This window comes from Sus scrofa, chromosome 9 (genome assembly GCF_054392235.1).
Source record: "Sus scrofa isolate SSC_HxYL_T2T_F1_AM1 chromosome 9, Sscrofa_HxYL_maternal_Yorkshire_Landrace_v2.0, whole genome shotgun sequence".
Taxonomy (NCBI): domain Eukaryota; kingdom Metazoa; phylum Chordata; class Mammalia; order Artiodactyla; family Suidae; genus Sus; species Sus scrofa.
Window position 1 is genome coordinate 44,929,076 of NC_139391.1, and position 19,732 is coordinate 44,948,807.

The window sequence follows — 19,732 nt, forward strand, 5'->3', positions numbered from 1 at the left end:
ACTGGTTTCTGCTGAGCCACAGTGGGAACTCTCTCATATTTGATGACCACAGGAGAAGGTGCCAGCCTTTAACCAAGACACCCAGGCCCTCAGCCCAGCTGTCCTGGGAGGTTCAGAGGCCCTGGAAACCTTCCCTCATGGGGGAGACGCGCTCAGGAGAAGGGGTTGGCAGCGCCCCTGGACGGAGGGTCAGGAGAGGTTAGAAACTTGCGGCTGTGTGGAAAGAGCCTCAACATGGAGCCAGAAGAGCTGGCCCACCACTCTCTGTAGAGGCTGTGCCACCCTTGCCTCAGAGAGCCCGCTGAGAAGGGGAAACAACGCCCACTGGCAGGGCAGCTGGAGGCCCCTGGCCCCCTCCCCACAGGCCCTCGGTCCAGGGCTGACTGACTCGGTCTGATGGGAGGGTTGACACCTCTTCTCTCCCAGCCAGAGGAGGCTCCTCACCCCAGGAGGGTGGCTGGGCTGAGGCTGGTACCACCCCATCCGGGTCCTGGTCCTGGGCTCCAGGGTGACAGGGACAGGCGGCTATGGGAGGAGGCAGGGCCAAGAGGAAGGGCCCAGGGAGGTCCAAAGTCAAGAAGAGGCTGGAAGTCTTGGACCTGTGTGGCGAAACCCCACGGGGCAGGGCGGGGGCAGCCCAGCAGCTCTGCGTGGTGGCCTCTGCCTTAACCTTGGGATGAAGCCTTGGAACTGTCATTCGGGGAAAAGTAGGGGTGCACGTGCCCCCATGCCACACTTAAGCCCAGGTCAGGGAGTCGGTGGGGCACCCCTAAGAACAGACAGGGCCTTCTTCCCCCTGGGAGCCCATCCGGCCCACGGCCTCCCTCCCAGTTTGCCCTCTGTAAATGTCTGCTGATTGAATGGGTCACCCATGAGCAGGATCACCTCGGCCTGAGCTGTCTAGGCTGTGGAATGAGGCGGGTGTCTTTGTGGCCCCTTGCCCGGTGGAAGCAGCATACCCCACCTTGGCCCCTCTGGAGGGGCTGAGTGCTGGGCTGGGGTGGGGCTAACTCCCCCCTCCGTCAACCCCGCATAGTGTGGGTATGTGGTGTGGGCGGCCAGGGTCCGTCATGGCCCTGGGTAGTGGTGCTGCCTCGAGCCTGTTGTGAGGCTTTCCGGGAGTCAGGGGGCAGCAGAGGCTCAGTCTTGGTGGATGCAGGAGCGAGGCAGGTGGCCAGCCAGCTCCTTACAGCCAGGTCACAGGCAGGGTGGAAGGGAGACAGCCCCTACTTGGGGACAACCAGAATTCTAGGCAAGGAAAAGGGCTTCTGGCAGCTTCTGTCCTCTGCCAGCTCCAGGCTGCTCACCCTTGCCAGCAGGCTCGATGGTCACCTTCTCGCTGCTGTTGCCTCGGCCAGCGGAGGTGACGGCGGCCACCCATAGCAGGTACTGCTGCCCACGGTTTAGGTGGGCGATGCGGTAGAAGAGCTGCTCTGGACTCGTCTCATACTCGCTGGGAGCCTGCGGGGCAGAGGAAGATGCTCGCTAAGGCCCAAGGCCCCCCGCCCCGGCCTCGGCCTCCACCCTTCCTTGGGACCCTGGGCAGGGGCCTGGGCTCAGCCCAGGCAATGAGGTCGGGGGCAGGCTAGGCAGGATCCTGCCTTGTTTGCCCTTTCTGGTTTTGCAGTAACACTGAACAGAGTTTGCACTGGGCCTGGCACTGGGCACGGCCCTGGGGACTGATGGGTCTGCTTTGGGGTGTTGCTGGCTCAGCCTTGGTTTACCTCTTGGACCGATCCAGGCATTGGCCACTGTGGCTCCAGGCCGGGACATGTAGTGTTTTCAGTGAAAGATGGAGGGAGTCAGGAAAGGGGAGAATGGAGGAGGGAGGGTCCTCAGAAAACCCTGAGAAAGGGGGGGGGGGTCTCTGGGAAGAAGCTAAATTACTGTATTTGCCTTATTAGGATGGTAGACAGGCTCTCCCAGCCTGTCCCCATTCAGAGTCACCTCCCAGCCCTGCCATCTAATTGCTTCTTCATTCCTCTCTCTGGGGGAGGAAGGGGTGGGAGAGGGAACTAGGAAAGCTTCCTGGGGCAGCACTTTATTAATGATTATTAGCAGTAAAGATCACCGTATATATTCGTAGGTTATATAAATTTATAAATTTTTTTTAACCAAATGACAGTTTTGACAAGTTGCCAACAAAACAATATCGGATCCCAGTGGTTTTACCAGTTGCTTTGATGAAAAGATTATGTTGCCTTGGAAACCAGAGGCTCAGATATTGAAATGAATTTGAGAAAGAGCTTTTGATAAGCGCTAGTTTACAGACCTCCTGTCAGCCCCTTCCCTGGTGCAGGCGGGATGGGGCCGACTTTCATTTTATTTTATTTTTTGGTCAGCCGCAGGGAAGGGAAAGCAGGACAGCACCAGGGCCTCTTTGAAATCAGGGCGGAAGTCTAGGGAGGGGGGAGCGGCCCCCGGAACAGATGGGGGGCCCCTGAGGCCAGAGGGAGCTAATAATTAGTTATCTCTGCAGTCACGGGATCCTGCACACACATGCTCACATGCACACGCTCATATGCACACGGACATGTAGACGTGTTCATGCACGTGCTGAGGGACAGACCTCCAGATGGATATGGGGTCACAGAAGAACATTCTCTGAGCCCCACGGGAGGGCAGAGGGGTCCAGGGACTTATCGCAGGAGAAAATGTCCTTTCTGGCCCCAGGCTGTCTGCCTGCAGGGGGATGCCTGGAGAAGGTACGGGCACCCCTGCAACACACACAGAGGCCCCTGGCAAACTCCCGTCCTGCCTCCCTCATGGTGATCTGGCCTTGAACCCAGGAGGCTCCTGAAAGCCACTCTGAGCCTTGGATAGCTGGGAAGTCCTTTCAGGCTGCATTGTGTGGGGACCATGTGGGTATCTGTAGGTCATATCTGAGCATGAGGAAGGGCAGGGCAGTGGCTTTGACACCAGTCTGCCCTTCTTACTATACAACCCATAGTGTCTCTCATGGTTCCTGGGGCCTCAGTTTTCTCTCCTGCAAACAAAGAAAGCAACACGGTTCTGCCTAGCCTGTGTGGTTAGACTGAAGCACACATGAGACAAGGGGTGTGCACGTCCTTTGTAAAAGTGACCATGTTCTTCTGGCACATTTTTCTTTTCTTTTTCTCTCTTTTTTCTTTTCCTTTTTAGGGCCGCCCCCATGGCATATGGAAGATCCTAGGCTAGGGGTTGAATCAGAGCAGCAGCTGCCAGCCTACACCACAGCCGCAGCAACACCAGATCCAAGCCACATCTGCAACTTATACCACAGCTCATGGCAACACTGGATCCTTAACCCATTGTGTGAGGCCAGGGATTAGACCTGTATCCTCATGGATACTGGTTGGGTTCTTAACCTGCTGAGCCACAACAGGAACTCCCTGGGACATTTTTCTATGAGGGTAGAGGTGTGTGCACGTGTAGAGAAAAGCTGAGTGTATTTGCTTGTATGTGTCAGTGTGTACCTGGATGTACATTTGTGTCTACACAGAGCAGGAAAGATTTGGTTTCCCCTTGAAGGTATCAGCATCTTACCCAGATATTGGAGTAAGTCCAAGTTTTTTTAACTTGGACTCCCAATAATCTCCTGAAATCACTTTCAAAAACACACAACTATACACCCAAATGAAGTTCTAGTGAATCAAAGGTTGAAGGTAAAACTATGAAAGAAGAATCTCTAGGTAAATATTTATCTGTCTTTCTAATCACAAAAATAAAGGCAAAAATCATAAATGGAAATGATTTATAAATTTGAATTATATGGAAAGAAAATCTATGGTAAAATAAAAACTAGAATTGAAAGGAAAGTAGGAGTTCCTATGATGGCTCAGCAGAAAAGAATCTGACTAGTATCCATGAGGATGCAGGTTCAATCCCTGGCCTCGCTCAGTGGGTTAAGATCCGGCATTGCTGTGAGATGTGTTGCAGATTGCAGATATAGCTTGGATCCTGAATTGCTGCGGCTGTGGTATAGGCTGGCAGCTATAGCTCTCATTCGAGCCCTAGCCTGGGAACCTCCATATGCCTTGGTGGGTGTCCCTAAAAAGACAAAATATTTGCAACCTACGTGATCAGAAGTGGTTATTATCCTTAATATGTAAAGAGCACTTTAAAATCAATAAGAAAAACATAATCCATCCAAATAAAAAATGGATGAATGACATGAATTGACAATTACCCAAAGATGAAAAAACAGCCAAAAAACTCATGACAGTAATCAACCTAACTAGAATAAAGAAACATAACTTAAAACAAGACATAAAAAAAATCCAACTGGCAAAAAATGAAAAATATGTAATACTTTGGATTAGCATGGACACAAGGAAAAAGTATTTACTATTTACAATGCTGGTAGAAGTATAAATTGTGCAAACATCTATGCAAACCTTAAGAATATTCATACTCTTTGTGACCTATGAATTCCTATAGAAATTTATCCTAAGAAAATAAAATATGTCCATAAAAAAATTCATGAAGAATTCCCAATGAAACATTACACATAATAGTGAAACACTGAAAATAGATTAAATATAGAATAGCTGAGGGACTGGTTAGATAGATTGTGACCATATAGGCATTCAAGACAATGTTTTAAAAGAATATTTGATATCAACTATATTTCAATAAAAAAGGATATTTGATGTTGTGGGAAAGCGCCTACGTATATTTCTTGAAAAATACAGATAATATAACATTATGTAAAATTTTATTTTAATTTTGTAAAACCAAACCAAACCAAACCATAATATATATACAGATCAAAGACTGGAAGGTTATACGAATGCCGGAGAGAGTGTGGAGAAAAGGGAACCTTCCTACACTGTTGGTGGGAATGTAAGTTGGTACAGGCATTATGGAAAACGGTAAGGAAGTTCCTCAAAAAGCTAAAAATAGAGTCGCCATATGAACCAGCAAACCCACTCATGGGCATATATCTGGACAAAACTATAATTTGAAAAAAAAGCATGCACCCTAATGTTCATAGCAGCACTATTTACAATAGCTAAGACATGGAAACAGCCTAAATGTCCATTGGCAGATAAATGGAAAAAGAAGATGTGCACACGTGTGCACACACACACATGCACACACACTGAAATACTACTCAGCCATAAAAAAGAATGAAATAATGCCATTTGCAGCAACATAGATGCAACTAGAGATTCTCATACTAGGTCAAGTAAGTCACAGAAGCGAGACAAATGCCATATGATATCACTTACATGTAGAATCTAAAATATGACACAAATGAACTTACCTATAGACCAGAAACAGACTCACTGACATGGAGAACAGACTTGTGGTTGCCAAGGGGGAAGGATGGATTGGGAGTTTGGGGTCAATGCATATGAACTATTATATGTAGAATGGATAAACAACAAGGTCCTACTGTATAGCACGGGGAACTACATTAGATATCCTATGATAAACCATAATGGAAAGAATCTGAAAAAGAATATACATATGTGTGTAACCGAATCACCTTGCATAAATTAACCTAACATTGTAAGTTAACTACACTTCAATTTAAAAAGACTGGATGAGGAGTTCCTGTCGTGGCGCAGTGGTTAACGAATCTGACTAGGAACCATGAGGTTGCGGGTTCGGTCCCTGCCCTTGCTCAGTGGGTTAACGATCCGGCGTTGCCGTGAGCTGTGGTGTAGGTTGCAGACATGGCTTGGATCCTGCGTTGCTGTGGCTCTGGCGTAGGCTGGTGGCTATAGCTCCGATTCGGCCCCTAGCCTGGGTACCTCCATATGCCGCGGGAGCGGCCCAAGAAATAGCAACAACAACAACAACAACAACAAAAAAGACAAAAGACAAAAAAATAAAAATAAATAAATAAATAAAAAGACTGGATGATTACACACCAAAACATTGCCGATGTTTATCATAAGGGAGTGGCAGTACAAGTAACTTTTACTTCCCTTTCTCTTCTTTTATATATATATATGTATACACACACACACACACACACACACACATATAATATACATACATATATATAATATACATATATATATATATATATATATATATATATATATATATATATATATATATATATATATATATATTTGTCTTTTTGCTATTTCTTGGGCAGCTCCCGTGGCATATGGAGGTTCCCAGGCTAGGGGTCCAATCGGAGCTGCAGCCACCGGCCTATGCCAGAGCCACAGCAACGCGGGATCCGAGCTGCGTCTGCAGCTCAAGGCAACGCCAGATCCTTAACCCACTGAGCAAGGGCAGGGACCGAACCCGCAACCTCATGGTTCCTAGTCGGATTCGTTAACCACTGCGCCATGACGGGAACGCCTTCTTTTATATATTTATAGAATTTTCTATAGTAAAATTTTGTTATTTGGATAATCAGAGAAAAACAACAAACTTATTAACATGTTTGGTAAAATTTATAACAGGACTCAATGCAGCTCTGGCTGACCCGGGTAGAACTTTCTGGGAGCTTGCATCCTATGCCATTTCCCACATCTATCCTGATGATTCCATACACACAAGTTTGTACACTCCAGTGTGTATGCATACACTCGGACTCACACGTATTTGCCCCTCACCCCACACTCATACCCACGTCTTGCGTTGTCGCATATACTCAAGTGTACCTTCACTCCCGGAGCTCTTTCATAAATGAATTTGCAAAGCAGTTTTTTGGAATCTGGAATCCATCTGTGCAAAGTGATCACGTGCTCACACCACACACTCACAGGTGGTGGTTTAGGTCCCCTTGTCCCAGGCTAAGCCCAGTCCCTACTGTGCAACGTGGCTGAACTGAAGTTTTCATCACACTAGTACACCTGGCCCCTCGTGTGGCATTGTCTTATGGGAAATCTCCCGAGAAGAGAGGCGGTTCCTCCATGCTCAGGATGTAAAGGGGAAGGAGGGAGCATCCCAGGGTCTCCAGGAGCAGGAGGAGGGGATGGAGACCAGGAACTCTGCTCTAGGAGCCAGCTGACCGGGGCTCCTGGAGCCTGAGTTAATGAGGAGGCTGTGTTCTCAGATACCAATCCCTTTAAAGACTTCATTATCAGAGGAGGTAATGACCGTACAAACCCAAGCTGGAGAATGAGTTCCCACCCTCTCATCAGTTTCTGGAGGGAAACTTGCTCAACGTCTGAGGCTTTACAATTGCCAGGCTGCTAAGTAATTCATTCATCAAACATGTGTTCAGTGACAATGATGTTCCAGGCACACTGCTCCGCAGCTGGGGACCCAAAGATGAAACGATGCTGCCCCTATCCTCACAGGGCCCCACAGACCAGGGTGGGAGACGGGTGAGTGAACAGCGAACTGCCATGGGATGCATTCCGCGTGTGCTAGAGGGTGAAGCACATGCAGGGGTAGGATCAGCAGGTCAGAGGTGCAGGGATGTGGAAGGCATCATGGGTGTCCAGATGGTGACTGGCCTAGTCTTTAACAAGAGCCTGGAACGTGTGTGTGTGTATGTGCACATGTATGTGCACGAGGGGCAGGAGGAGGGGGGAAAGAGGGGCAGAAGACATGGCTGAAAATATTGATGGAAAGATTGGCACAGCGCCCCCACAATGGCAGGGCGTTCTCAACCTAACATCTGCCCCCAGAACCTGGCAGTTCCTCTGGTAGGCGTGCACCTAGCACGGGCACATGCACAAGACCATCAGGAGACATGGACATGAGTAAGCAGCACCACCTGTAACAGCTCCAAATGGAAAACGACCCGAATGCCTATCGATGGATAACACAACGGCTGAATAAACTGTGACATACACACACAATTGAAAACTAAACAGGAGTGAGAGTGAAAAGTCTCCCACCACACAACAATATGAGCAAATTCAAAATAATGTTGAGTAAAGAAGCCAGACAAACAGTATACACACATGTATATTAAGTGATGTACAAAGAGGCAACGCTCATCTGAGGTCAGTTGGTGATTGCACGGCCAGGGGGTGGGTGGTGACTGGAGAGGGCATCAGGAAGCCTTCCGGGGTGCTGTAATGTCCTGTCCCCTGCTCTGCGAACCCCTCTGCTGCCTGTCTGCCTGTGCCATGCAAGTTCATGGAGTGTAGAGTCAGTATATACACACTTTTATGCATGCGAGGTGGTGGTCGCGAGGATGGAGAGGAGGGGACCGAGTCACTGAAAAGACATTTCTGGGCTTCCCCTCTGGTAAGAGCACTCTGCTTCGCTGGCGAGGAGCTGGGCCTCCTATGGCTCAGAGGGTAATTCAGGAAGACCACAGGAGAGCAGAGAGCAGAGGACAAGATGATGACACAATTACTGAGCAATTTCAGGGCAGCTTTCTGGGCTGCTAGCAGCTCACCTGCAGGTGCAGGGGCTGCTGTCACAGCCCGAGCTGCTGATGAGGGAGGGGCTGACCTCTACCAGCTCCTTGCCCTCCCCCAGCCAGGCACAGCTCTCAATAGTATTCATGGCCCTCCAGGGAGCATCCCTCTGCCTGCCCTGCCAGACTGGAAGCGCCCTGAGGGCAGATGTCCTTGCACCTGCTCTCGGGACTAGAATAGGTGCGATCCAGCAGAACTCTGTGGTTGGGTGGCTGGACGCAAAGAAAGAGGCAGAGGGAAAGATGCCTTTATGTGATATGGATGTGCATCCCACCCCACCCATGCTCATCCTCTCCTCCCTCTGAGCAGCCCTCAGCCCGCACTGAGCCCCCTCCGACTCTGCTGCCAGGTTTGGGCAGATTGTGTCATCTCTCAGTCCTTGCCCTGCAGTGAGGCCCAGGCCCTGGCCCAGAGAGGGTCAGCTTTCCCCTAGCTGTCCATCATCTTGCCTCTCTCTTCAACTGGCTCCATGCTGAGGAGGCCACCCAGAGCAGAGGTCTAGCAGCCCTCCAAGCTCAGATGGCCCATGCTGAAAAGTGGTTCATTTCCAGAGGCCATGGATCAGCTGGTCCCTGGCCCAGAGCTCTGGGGTTTGCTAGGAGCTTCCTCAGTCAACCAAGACCAGAAAAGCCAAAGCCCTGTTCTTGCTTTTCCACCTGCATGAACGACCCCTGACGCAAAGGAGTTTCCAGGGCTTGAGGCAATCTTGCAGCCATTGGAACAGAGGACTGACCCAAGATGGACTTGGGTAAGTCTTCAGCCACTATTGGGTGACCGGTGCCCATACTTATCCATGAATCCAAGTAGAAACAGAGATATAAGCAGCTCCAGGGTTTGGCTCAGAAGCCAGTTGATCTATAGCATACCCTCCCTTTCTCCTGTCCTGCTCATCATCTGGCCCTGGGCCCACTTACCGGCTGGCCAGACCCGGGGCTGGAGCAGAAGATGGTGTACTTGCGGATCACCCCGTTGGGCTTGGTTGGGGGCAGCCAGGACACGACCACGCTACTGGCGGATGAAGGGACAGCTTTGATGCCAGCAGGGGGACCTGGAACTGAGCAGGGGGAAGGCCAGGTCAGTTTAGAGAAAAGAGGAGCTTGGCCTTTGGGAAAGAATGGCAGGGTGGGGAGAGTGAGGCAGACCAATCTGGGAGAGCTTCCTGAAGGAGGCATCCTTGTGCTACATACAGTTTAAAGGAGGAGGTTCTAGCAAGGCAAACCTGTGGGAGGACAAAGGTGATCATTTTAGGCTTGTAACAAGTCTCTGAGATGGAGGCACTGGGAGTGGCCAACTTCAGAACTGTTTGGCCAGTACCAAGGACTTAGGACACATAAGAAAGAAAGAGAACCCATAAGAACCCTTCTTGGTCCCTATGACCCCTAACCCCATCCCTGCTCCCATGCTATACTAACTGCTAATTTGTATTTAGACCAAACAAATATACTGATCACTTTCTCCAAAATTTTGGCCTGTGAGCTCCTTGAGGCTGGGGACTCTAGAGACTCATAGAACAGACCTCCTCCAGAGGGGCAAGGGTCAGTGGTCAGCCAGTGAATGACTGTGTTTCCTGCCATGTGCTCAGGATACTGCCCTTGGGATGCTGGCTAAGCGCTTTCTTTTTTAGGAGGGAAAGTCCACTTTAAAATTGGCTTGGGAAATCCATCCTAAGTGGATCCAATCCATACAGATTCTGACCTCCCATTGTCCCCATGTTGGGGCCTGCCTGGGCTCCCCGGGCTCTGTCTGGAGCCTAGAAGTGTTCTGTTTTCAGCCCACACTCTCATTTCTCTTTCCTTTGTGTCATCATGACTTGCCTTCCCTCATGGGAGCTTTCATGCTCCTTTGAAGACTGTGATGGTATCCTATTCAACTTATTTTACCTCTCCAAGCCTCAGTTACCCCAGCTATATGGACATAACAACCACATTAAAGGTTTATAGTGAGAATTAATGCTAATTAAAATAAAGCACCTGGCATGGGGCCTAACATGTAGAAAATACTCAATAAATTGTAACAACCAGTATTTTTGCATTTTCTCCCTGGACTCTCAGCTTTTAGCACCTACCTCACTTTTTAAAACCCAGTAAGTGGTCAACAATTCTAGGTTAAGTAAAATAATAAGAAACAGCATCATTATCCATCCAGGGGTCTGAGCCCAGAAGCTGGCAATCGTCCTTGACCCCACCCTTCTTCACTGCTACAGCCTTGCCATTTACCTCTGTTAGGGGTCTCTGTGGTTTTGGGGTGCAGGGGTTGGGGGGTGGTGTCTATGGATGGCTGCTGGGGCAACTGCAGTATCCAAATCTTCTCTGTCCTTGCATACTTTTTCTTATCAATTACTGAGAGAAATATATTGAAATCTCCCACTATGATTATAGATTTATCTATTTATCCTTGTCATTCTGTTGGTTTTGCTTTTGTGTATTTTGAGGTTATGTTATTAGGTTCATAAAAATTTAGGACTGTTTTATTTGCCTACTAAATTAACTCTTTTACCATAGCAAAATGTCCTTATAAGAACGATTTTTGTCTTAAAACATAATATGTCTGATATTAATATTTCAATTTTCTCTTAGTTTTCTATGGTTTTTCTTTTTCCCATCCTTTCATGTTTAACTTTTCTACATGTTTATGTTTTTAGATATCTCCTATATATAGCACATATTTGGGTTTTATTTCATGCTAGTCAGTCTGACAGTCTTTATCTTTTAATTGGAGAATTTAGTCAGTTTATCTTTAATGAAATTACTGATATATTTGGGTTTAAATATCATTTCTTGCTAGATACTTTCTATTTGTCCCATCTATTGTTTTTCTTTGTATTTTCTTTTGTGCCTTCTTTTGAAAATTCTCTCTCTCTCCCTCTCTATTAGTTTTGCTATTACAGTCTTTCACTACTTTTAGATTGCAATGTGAATCTTTGACTTACCAAAGCCTAATACCATTAATCGGCACTTTTCTTCTCAGACACTAAGGACTCAGGACTTCCATTTACTCTCTCTCAATTTATATGCCATTATACTGCATATATTTTATTTTATTAATTTAATGCTATTTTAAAAAATTACTCAATGGATTTTATTACATTTATAGTTGTACAACAATCATCACAACCAAATTTTATAGCATTTCCATCCCAAACTCTCAGTGCATCCCCCCCCAACCTGTCTCATTTGGAAACCATAAGTTTTTCAAAGTCTGTGAGGCAGTATCTGTTCATTCTGCATATATACATATATATGTGTGTACACACACACACACACACACACACACACACACACACACACACACACACACACATATATATTTTTTTGTCTTTTGTCTTTTCAGGGCACCTGCTGCATATGGAGGTTCCCAGGCTAGGGGTCTAATCGGAGCTGTTGATGCCCGCTTACGCCACAGCCACAGCAATGCGGGATCTGAGCTGTGTCTGCGACCTATAACACAGCTCACAGCAATGCTGGATCCTTAACCCACTGAGCGAGGCCAGGGATCAAACCCACTACCTCATGGTTCCTAGTCGGATTTGTTTCCCCTGTGCCACGACAGGAACTTCTCATTCTGCATATATTTTAATTCTGCATATATTTTAAACCCCTTTCTGGATAACATATCATTATGCAATCGATGCTGATTTTGATTTACCCATATAGTCACCATTAATTGCTTTTCTTTCTTTCTTACATGACTGAGTTTACACATGGGATTGTTTTCATTCTAGCTAAAGAATGTCCTTTAATATTTCCCTCAGGGCAGGTATGTTGGTGGTAAATTCTCTCAGTTTTTGTTTGTTTGAAAATGTCTTTATTTCATCTTAATCTTGTAAAATATTTTTGTTACCTATAAAATCATATGTTGATAACTATTTTTTCATACATACTTTAAATATACCACTCTATTGTTTTCTGGCTTTCATTCTTTCTAATAAGTTAGCTGACAATCTAATTGTTGTTCCTTTGAAGGTAGTTGATCTTTTCTTCCTTCTGGTTGCTTTTAAGATTCTTCTTTGTGTTTTTGTTTTTCAGCAGCCTCATTATGATAAGTCTCGGTGTGGATTTCAAGTTACTGCCTGTGAAGTTTGTAGAGCTTCTTGTATTTGGGCTTGATGTCTTTCATCAGCTTTGCAAAGTTTTCAGACATTTTAACTTCTGCTCCATTCTTTCTCCTCTTCTTGGGTATCTTATATCTTCTATGTCCTTGATATTCAGAATGTGGTCCATGGATCAGCAACAGTATCACCTGGGAGCATGTTAGAAATGCAAAATCTCAGGTTCCACCCTAGACCTACTAAATCAGAATCTGAATTTTAAGGGATCCCCAAGTGATTTGTACACACAGTAAAGTTTGGAAATCACTGCTCTATATATCTTATTCGCTCTTTTGTTTTCCATTCATTTGTCTTTCTGTGTTTTTTTTTTTTTTGATATTATCTTCTGACCTATATTCCAGTTCACTAGTCATCTCTTCAGCTGTATCTACCCTGTTATTAAACCCATCCAGTGAGTTCTTAATTTCAGATATTAGTAGTTTTTGTTTCTAGATTTTCCATTTAATAGTTTCCAATACTCTTAAAATTTCAATCTTGTTAAGAATAATTATTTTAAAATCCATATTTGATAAAACTATGTTTAGAATTTTTGTGGATTTTTTTTTCATTTTTTTTTTCCTGCTGGCTTTTCTTCACATAGTCCCCATTATTTTTTATTGTATGCTAGGCACATTATTTGCAAAATTGTTTGTGGAAATAATTTGAGGTCTCAGATGATGTAATCTTCCTAAAGAGAGAATTATGTTTGCTTCTGACAGGCGCTTGCAATCTGGGACACTAATGACCTGAGGTCACCTCAATCTAATTTCTAGAACTGAGATGATTCGAGGCTGTGCTGTCTACTTTTGGTCCACTTTTAATCTTAGAGTTCTTCCCTTCATGGTCTCAATTCAAAGTGGGGGCAGGGTTTGCCAGACAGACCTGCACACCCTAGCTAGAGGCCCTGACCGCCAATTAATGTCTTTCTAATAATTCTCACTTTCTCAGTCACTGCCTCCATATTCAGCAAATGTCCCCCAGGGGAAGAGCTGTTCCAAATACAAGGCTCACCTACTGGGCCTCCATTCTCTCTTGGATCCTGGCCTAGTAACTCTTCACTTTCCTGCCAGCTCTCTGATGCTTTCAAACCAGGTGTTAAAAAAATTTTTTTTTAAATTCAGATTTCATAGTATCCTCAGTGGCTTCATTTTGTCTACCATTCCTGGAAGTGGAAATCCTTTGATACGTTTCTCTAAATGTGTCCCTCTTTCTCCCTTTGTCCTCACTGCTGCTGCCCTGGCACACATATTCCTCTTCTCTGCCTTGATGCCCACGGGTTCTAGGAGGCCTCTCTGACACTGGCCCTTGTCCCCCACCCCCTTCCCATGGTTAATCCTTTACACTTCTACAAGAGTTACCTTCCAAAAACACAGGTTGAGTTCAAGCCTCTTCCTCAGTTAAAGTCCTTTACAGTGACCTAAAGTCCAACCCAACTTTGCACTCTGAGGCCATAGAGCTATGTTTGGTATTCACAGGGGAGATGCCCAGTAGGCAAAAGGTTTTGTAGTTCATGAAATGAGTGCAGCTAAGCCAGCCTGAAACCAAGCTCAGACTGAGAGGTCTGGACTTAAGAAATGAGCTTGAATCGATGTTTGCATTTTATCTTTTTATTTATCTTGCTTTTCTCTAAGTTTTTTCCTATGGCAAAATGCCAGTCCTGTGGGGGAGTGAGAGAGTGTAGGGAGTCACAGTGTCTTCACATGAGGGTATCTGCCCAAGGTCCCGTAGCAAAGCTGGAGTTGGAAACTGCCTGCTTTTCAAGTCAGTTGAGGAGTAATTGCAATGACTGCCACCTACAAATGGGAGAAGCTGGTGGAGTTGGAGCAGCACTGGTGAAGCAGGCATGGTTGTCTGCCTACCCATCTGCCATCATTCCTTCCTATTCCTTGCCAACAGAGTCTCACTTTTGCTTGGGTAACCCCTGCTCCTCCACCCTTTAGAGAAGGCTGCCTCCATCACCTACACCAGGGGATTTATCATGCTTAGAGTAAGTCAGCCATGACAATTCCATTCTCCTTGCAGTGACTGGCTTAGCAAGAGGCATATTGCCCCACTGTGGCCCATGAGAAGTGAGGATAAATCTGTTGAGGGGGGTTTCTGGGAAAGGTTTCCTTTACTCCCAAGAGAGGCGTGCCCGTAAAAAGAGACTGCTTCTCTCACTCTGAACTCTGTCTTGTCTGGCGTGATGCCTGGAGCTGCAGACATCTTGAAATCTTGGGAGGAACAGCTGACAGACTGAAGATGGCAGAGCAGAAAGATGGGAACCACTGAATTAACCAACCCCGGAGCTGCCCTACGCCAGACTACTTCTCATGGGTGATAACAACTGTGCTTATTGCTTAAATCTTTTTTTAGTTGCATTACTCACCACCAAAAGCTTCCTGATACAAGTGGTATGATGGAAAGCACAGAGGCTATGGAGGCAAGAAAGCCTGGGTTTGCCACCCATTAAGCTTTCTGATCCTCTGCAAGCTGCTTTAACTCTTTAGGTCTCAGTTTCCTCATCTCTAAAATGGAAATGACACCTGCCCCACAGGGATATTGGAAGGTTAAATCATGCTTATGATGGCGCATCACAAACATGTCAAGTTATGACCACTGTTCTGGACAAGACTTCATCTGACAGTGGCTTCCTCCTGGCTTAGGTTTCCCTCAAGGGCACTTGAGTCCACCAGAAGCAGTCATTTCATTGGCAGCTCTTGGTAGGTATAAAGCAGCAACCATTTGCTAGCACTTGATAGTTTAGAAAGGATTCTGCAGCTATGTTGTTTACAACATCTAGATTTTATCATGAGGAAACTGAGGTGCATAAAGGTTAAGTGACTTGCCAATAGGTGGCAGGGCTGGGGTGTGCACTTCTGTGTTCATTAGTGCCCCTTCCGCTCTGAAACTACTGTCTCAGGACCCTGGCCCCTGCCTGTGTGTGTTCCTCCGTAGGTAGCTCTAGGGCGGGGGGCTGACAGCTCCTCATAGGGAGGGAGGGAGGGTGCTCCTAGACCTCTGGATTCTCTCATGGGGCCTCACCTGGGTCAGTTACGGTGGCTCAGGCTTTGCATCAGAATAGGACACAAGAACTCTGGGGGTCTGGGTGGTTAATTTCTAGAGCACAGGAAGGTGCCAGTTTGCGTATGTCCCTGAAGCCCCAGAAGGGGCCAGGCTCTGAGCACCATTCCCGTTCGGTCTCCACACAAGAGCAGGTGGCTTTGCCTGGAGCTGTCCCAGGAAACCTCGATGGGGGGATTAATGACAGGAAAAGTAGGGCAGGCAGGTTGGTAAATATTTAATTGCTCAGAGCTTACGGGGTGGGGGAGGGGGCTGATCTGATGGAAAGGGAAGGGCTTAGGGAGAGTGGGGAGAACTAATCTGAGCTGGGAGCTAGTCTGGTCCCCACGCCACCAAGCCTAGGCTGCACAGGGAACATCGCTATCATTCCCTGCCCGAGTCACCCCTTTTTAACTACTCTCAACCCTCCAGCAACTTCTGGGCAGAACCTAGGTTGGGGGTCTCTGCATCCTTTGAAAAACACTGAAGCTGAGCAAGAAGGAAGCCATAATGCCAACGACAGCCACCCTTAATTAAGTGCCCACTGTGCGCCAGCCACTTCACGTCACCGAACTCTTCTAACACAGCATCTGGCTCAGAAGGGGTAGAATCAACTAAGTGATGGGGTTGACGGGGGTGAGGAAGGAAGTGGAGGAGGAGCCCAGAGCTGAGTAGGGTCACACATGGCACCTCCTGGGTGCGGCGAGGCCCCTAGAGGTTGCAGCTCTGAGCCCCGGTGGGAGGTCTGGCTCTTTTCCTAACCTGCTTCCTCCTGGGCTGACAGCTCCCAGTCTCCCCACCTGACTTCATCACTCTACCCCTGAGGTCTGGCTCCTTATCCCTGTTTTCTTCTGGGTCTGCTCCCATGAGGAAGGGCTTTGAGATCATAGCTCCAAATGGATGCGCATCCCATTCCTTCCCTGAGAGCCCCCAGCACACACGCCAGAGTCCAGGGGCCTGGCCCATTCTGGGGTCTCTGCCAGGTGACTGCCCAGTCCCTATCCTGGGATGTGTGGGGTGATGCTCCTGTTCCCCCCATCCCAACCAGCTGTATCCAGAGGAAATCAGGCCAAACCCTGCAGGGGAGCAGAGGTCATGAAAAGATGCTCTGGGTGGGGTGGGGGTGGAGGAGACTCTCTGGCTCCCTACCTAGTACGGGAAGCTCTTTCTCCCGCAGCAGGGCCCCAGCGCCCACCAAGTCACCCTCCAGCAAATCAAAGGGACGGGAGAAAGATGGTGCCCTGCTTGCACCCTTCTCCTCGGGTGGGATGAGCAGTGGGGTGGCTCAAGGGCAGCGCTCTGCAGCAGGCTCTGGGAGCCTGCCCCGTGGGTCAAGGCCAGGCTGGGCTGGAGGAGCACACTCACCATCCTCCTTGGTCTGGATGTAGAGCACACTGCTGCGCACGCCGTCCCCGGCCTGCGTGTAGGCCAGCACCTGCACGCTGTAGTTGGTGAACTTCTCCATGCCTCGCAGCTCCACCCGCTCCCGCGTGGTGGTGATATTCTGCATCTCGCCCCACTCTGCCGGACACAAGCAGCCTCTGAGTGCCGCCCAGGCTGGCCACGCCTTGGTCCCCTTGCCACTGCCCCTCTGCCAGCCTGGGCTCCGGACAGGCCTGCTCCACTGGGCTCAGACCTTGACTCGGTGGTGGTGGCGACTAGGGGAGCCCTCTACCTTGAGGTACACGGGGGCAGATCTGGGGCACTGCTCCCAGGCCACATCTCTCCCCAGCTGGCCCACCCAAGCGCATGCCAGCCTGGCCTCAGCAACCCCCTCCATCCACCTCGCACCGAATTCAACTTAATACTCTCCGGTTAGAACTCTTCCATCTCTCTAAGCAACACTTCCCTCTCCTCCCCTTGATCCTCTCTCCATGTGAGGGACCCCAAAAGTGACTTGAACCCAGAGGGGAGCCCGGGGCCAGGCAGCTGGCTGACAGTCATTCCTCTGGGCTGCCCGGAGCCTTCTTGGGCTCTGGGCTCTCCGTCGGCGGTGGGTCCTTGGGGGGATGACAGGCTGAGGCTGCCTCCCTGCACCTGACTCCTCCAGAGCCAGCGCCTTAAACTCTCGAGAGGATAAGGGGCTAAGTCACCGGGACCTTCCCCCCACCCTCGAGGATACCCGCCCTGCACTGAGAACGTGGGTGAGGCTGGTGGAGCTGCAGTCAGGAAGGGCCAGGCCTTCCTCAGCCTCAGTGAGAACCTATCTTTCTGGCTCTAGACTCTGAAGGAGAGCTCAGGGGGACGGTCCCATGGGATGGCTGGGGTCCTAAGGAGGAAAGAGACAGGCTCCTGGGCCGACAGCCCTCCCCCTGGGGCTACCGCATTTTCAGAAAGTGCCCCGAACACCGGCCGAGGACAGGCCTTGTAGAAAACAGTGCCCACAAACCCGCCCCGGTACGTTGCCAGGGACCCTGCACAGGTGAAAGTTGGGCAGAGGGCCTGGCCAGGGGCAGGCTGCAGTCTACCAGGATCCAGAGGGTGAGGATGCCAGGCACAGCCTGAGGGGACAAGTCAGCATGCAGCAATGTCAGAGGCCTGAGCAGCGAGACCTTCCTTTTCCAGGAGGTCAGAATCCAGGGTGGACCTGTCCAGGACCAGAGCCAGAGAAAGACCCAGGAAGAGGACCATGTGGCCAACAATCTAGGGGCCACTGGGGACCAGAGAGACGGATGCCTTCCTCCTGCAGGGGCTGAGCTAGACCCACAGGATTTAGAAAAAAGGAGGCAAGTTCTGGAAAGAGGGCCCACCCTGTTCGTGGCTCAGTATAGATGTGTGTGGCCACCTCACTAGGGCTGCGGGAGACCTTCAGGCCTCCGTGCTTTTGGTGGAGATGATGGAGGCCAGGCAGGAAGAGACAACTCCTGTCGGCAGTGCTTCTGAGCAGAGGAGAATCCAGGTGGGGGAGGGGAGGGCAGCTGCGCTGGGGGGATGACTCTGAGCTGAGTCCCCGGTCCTGGGGGCAGGCAGGGGGCCAGTGGCAGAAGGCTCAGGTCAGGAAGGCTATGTCACTGCCATGGTCTGGGATGCTGCGCCTCTAGTTTGCGTGACTGCAGGCCTCCTGGTCACTGCAAAGTCTCTGTCACTCAGTGGGCAGGGGCTTGGTGTGTTTGAGGGGCTGCACAGCCAGTGTGGACTGGCACAGCCCAGGGGAAGGAAGGCACCCAAAAGTTTGGGCCATTGTTTTGGTTTTTCTCCTCCTGCCATTCCTACCCCTGGCACTGCACGCTCTTCTCTGCCCTTCTCCAGGTCCGGGTGGCTCTCTGCACAGACCACACACCTCACTGTCTGGCAGAGGAGCCACCCTCCCGAGGTTCGGGAGGCCCTGCTTCTTCCTCTTGCCCTTTCAGGTCTAGGCGGGGATGGCTTCCTGCTGGCACTAGGCCCAGGTGCCCTGTTCTCCCTCAGACCCCCCGGAAGGCAGCACCTTCCTTCGAGTCTCCTCCACTGCCCCACTCGAGTTTGGGACCCTGACCGACATGGCCACGAAGTGCTGATATCAACACATTCCATCGGAAGAGCAAATGTGCCTGTCACCCCTCAAGTCATTGCCCAACATGCTACTGTTCAAGAGCAGCTGGGTCCCTCTCCACCCCTGCCCCCCCAGGACCCTGGCTCTGGCCCAGAATGACAAGGACGGAGGAGGGGCTGGACTTCCACTTGACATCCCATAGGAAGATGCTGAGCCCCCACAGAGTGTGGACCTGCACCTGCACCGACCCCGCATCTCTCACCCTGCGAGCCAATTACATTCCCAGCAGACTCACCGCCATCAACGTAGAGTGACCAGAAGATGACGCGATAGCCTTTGAGGACGCCATTGAGGGTGCTGCGTGGGGGCTCCGACCAGGAGATGACGGCCACGTCGGAAGTGATGGACAGGGCCCGGACATTCTCGGGGGGCTGACTGGGCACTGCAGGGGGCGGGGGGGGAACAGAAGGGCCCGGTCAGGGGGGACAGGACAACGTTCACATCCAGATGAGGCCTTGCTGCCCAGCTCGGGGAACTTTGGGTTAGACAAGCGGGAGGCCCTTCTGACCCAATGAGTCTTGAGAGTCTGGGCTGGTGGCCGGGAAGGGAACCAAGTCTCCTTCCCTGGAGATTTGGGTGAATAGAGATCTTTCCAACTTGGTTCCAGGGCTCTGGGTGGCACATTTCTGGATCTGGGTAAATGCTGGGGAACTCTGGGCATGAGCCCCTGGGATTTACCAGCAGGCACTGCCCAGGGAGTCCACTTCGGCTGTACATTCAGAACCTGGAAGACCAAGCCAG

General features: G+C 49.4%; 1 protein-coding gene across 4 annotated transcripts in view; it reads right to left on the reverse strand.

Annotated features, from left to right (window-relative positions):
* The window catches only part of DSCAML1 (DS cell adhesion molecule like 1), a 361,955-nt gene that overhangs the window by 15,667 nt on the left and 326,556 nt on the right, over positions 1-19,732 (reverse strand). For 2 of the 4 annotated variants that reach the window (XM_021062901.2, XM_084976244.1), the window contains 4 exons: positions 19,227-19,373; positions 16,825-16,980; positions 9,245-9,384; positions 1,308-1,461 (listed from right to left, as the gene is read on the reverse strand). The exons of 1 other annotated variant lie outside the window; for it this stretch is intronic. In XM_021062901.2, the coding sequence (XP_020918560.2) occupies positions 1,308-1,461; positions 9,245-9,384; positions 16,825-16,980; positions 19,227-19,373 (597 nt within the window). Of the gene's footprint in view, positions 1-1,307; positions 1,462-9,244; positions 9,385-12,111; positions 12,570-16,824; positions 16,981-19,226; positions 19,374-19,732 lie in introns of those variants that run through there. One more of the 4 variants, XM_084976245.1, reaches the window with a different exon arrangement.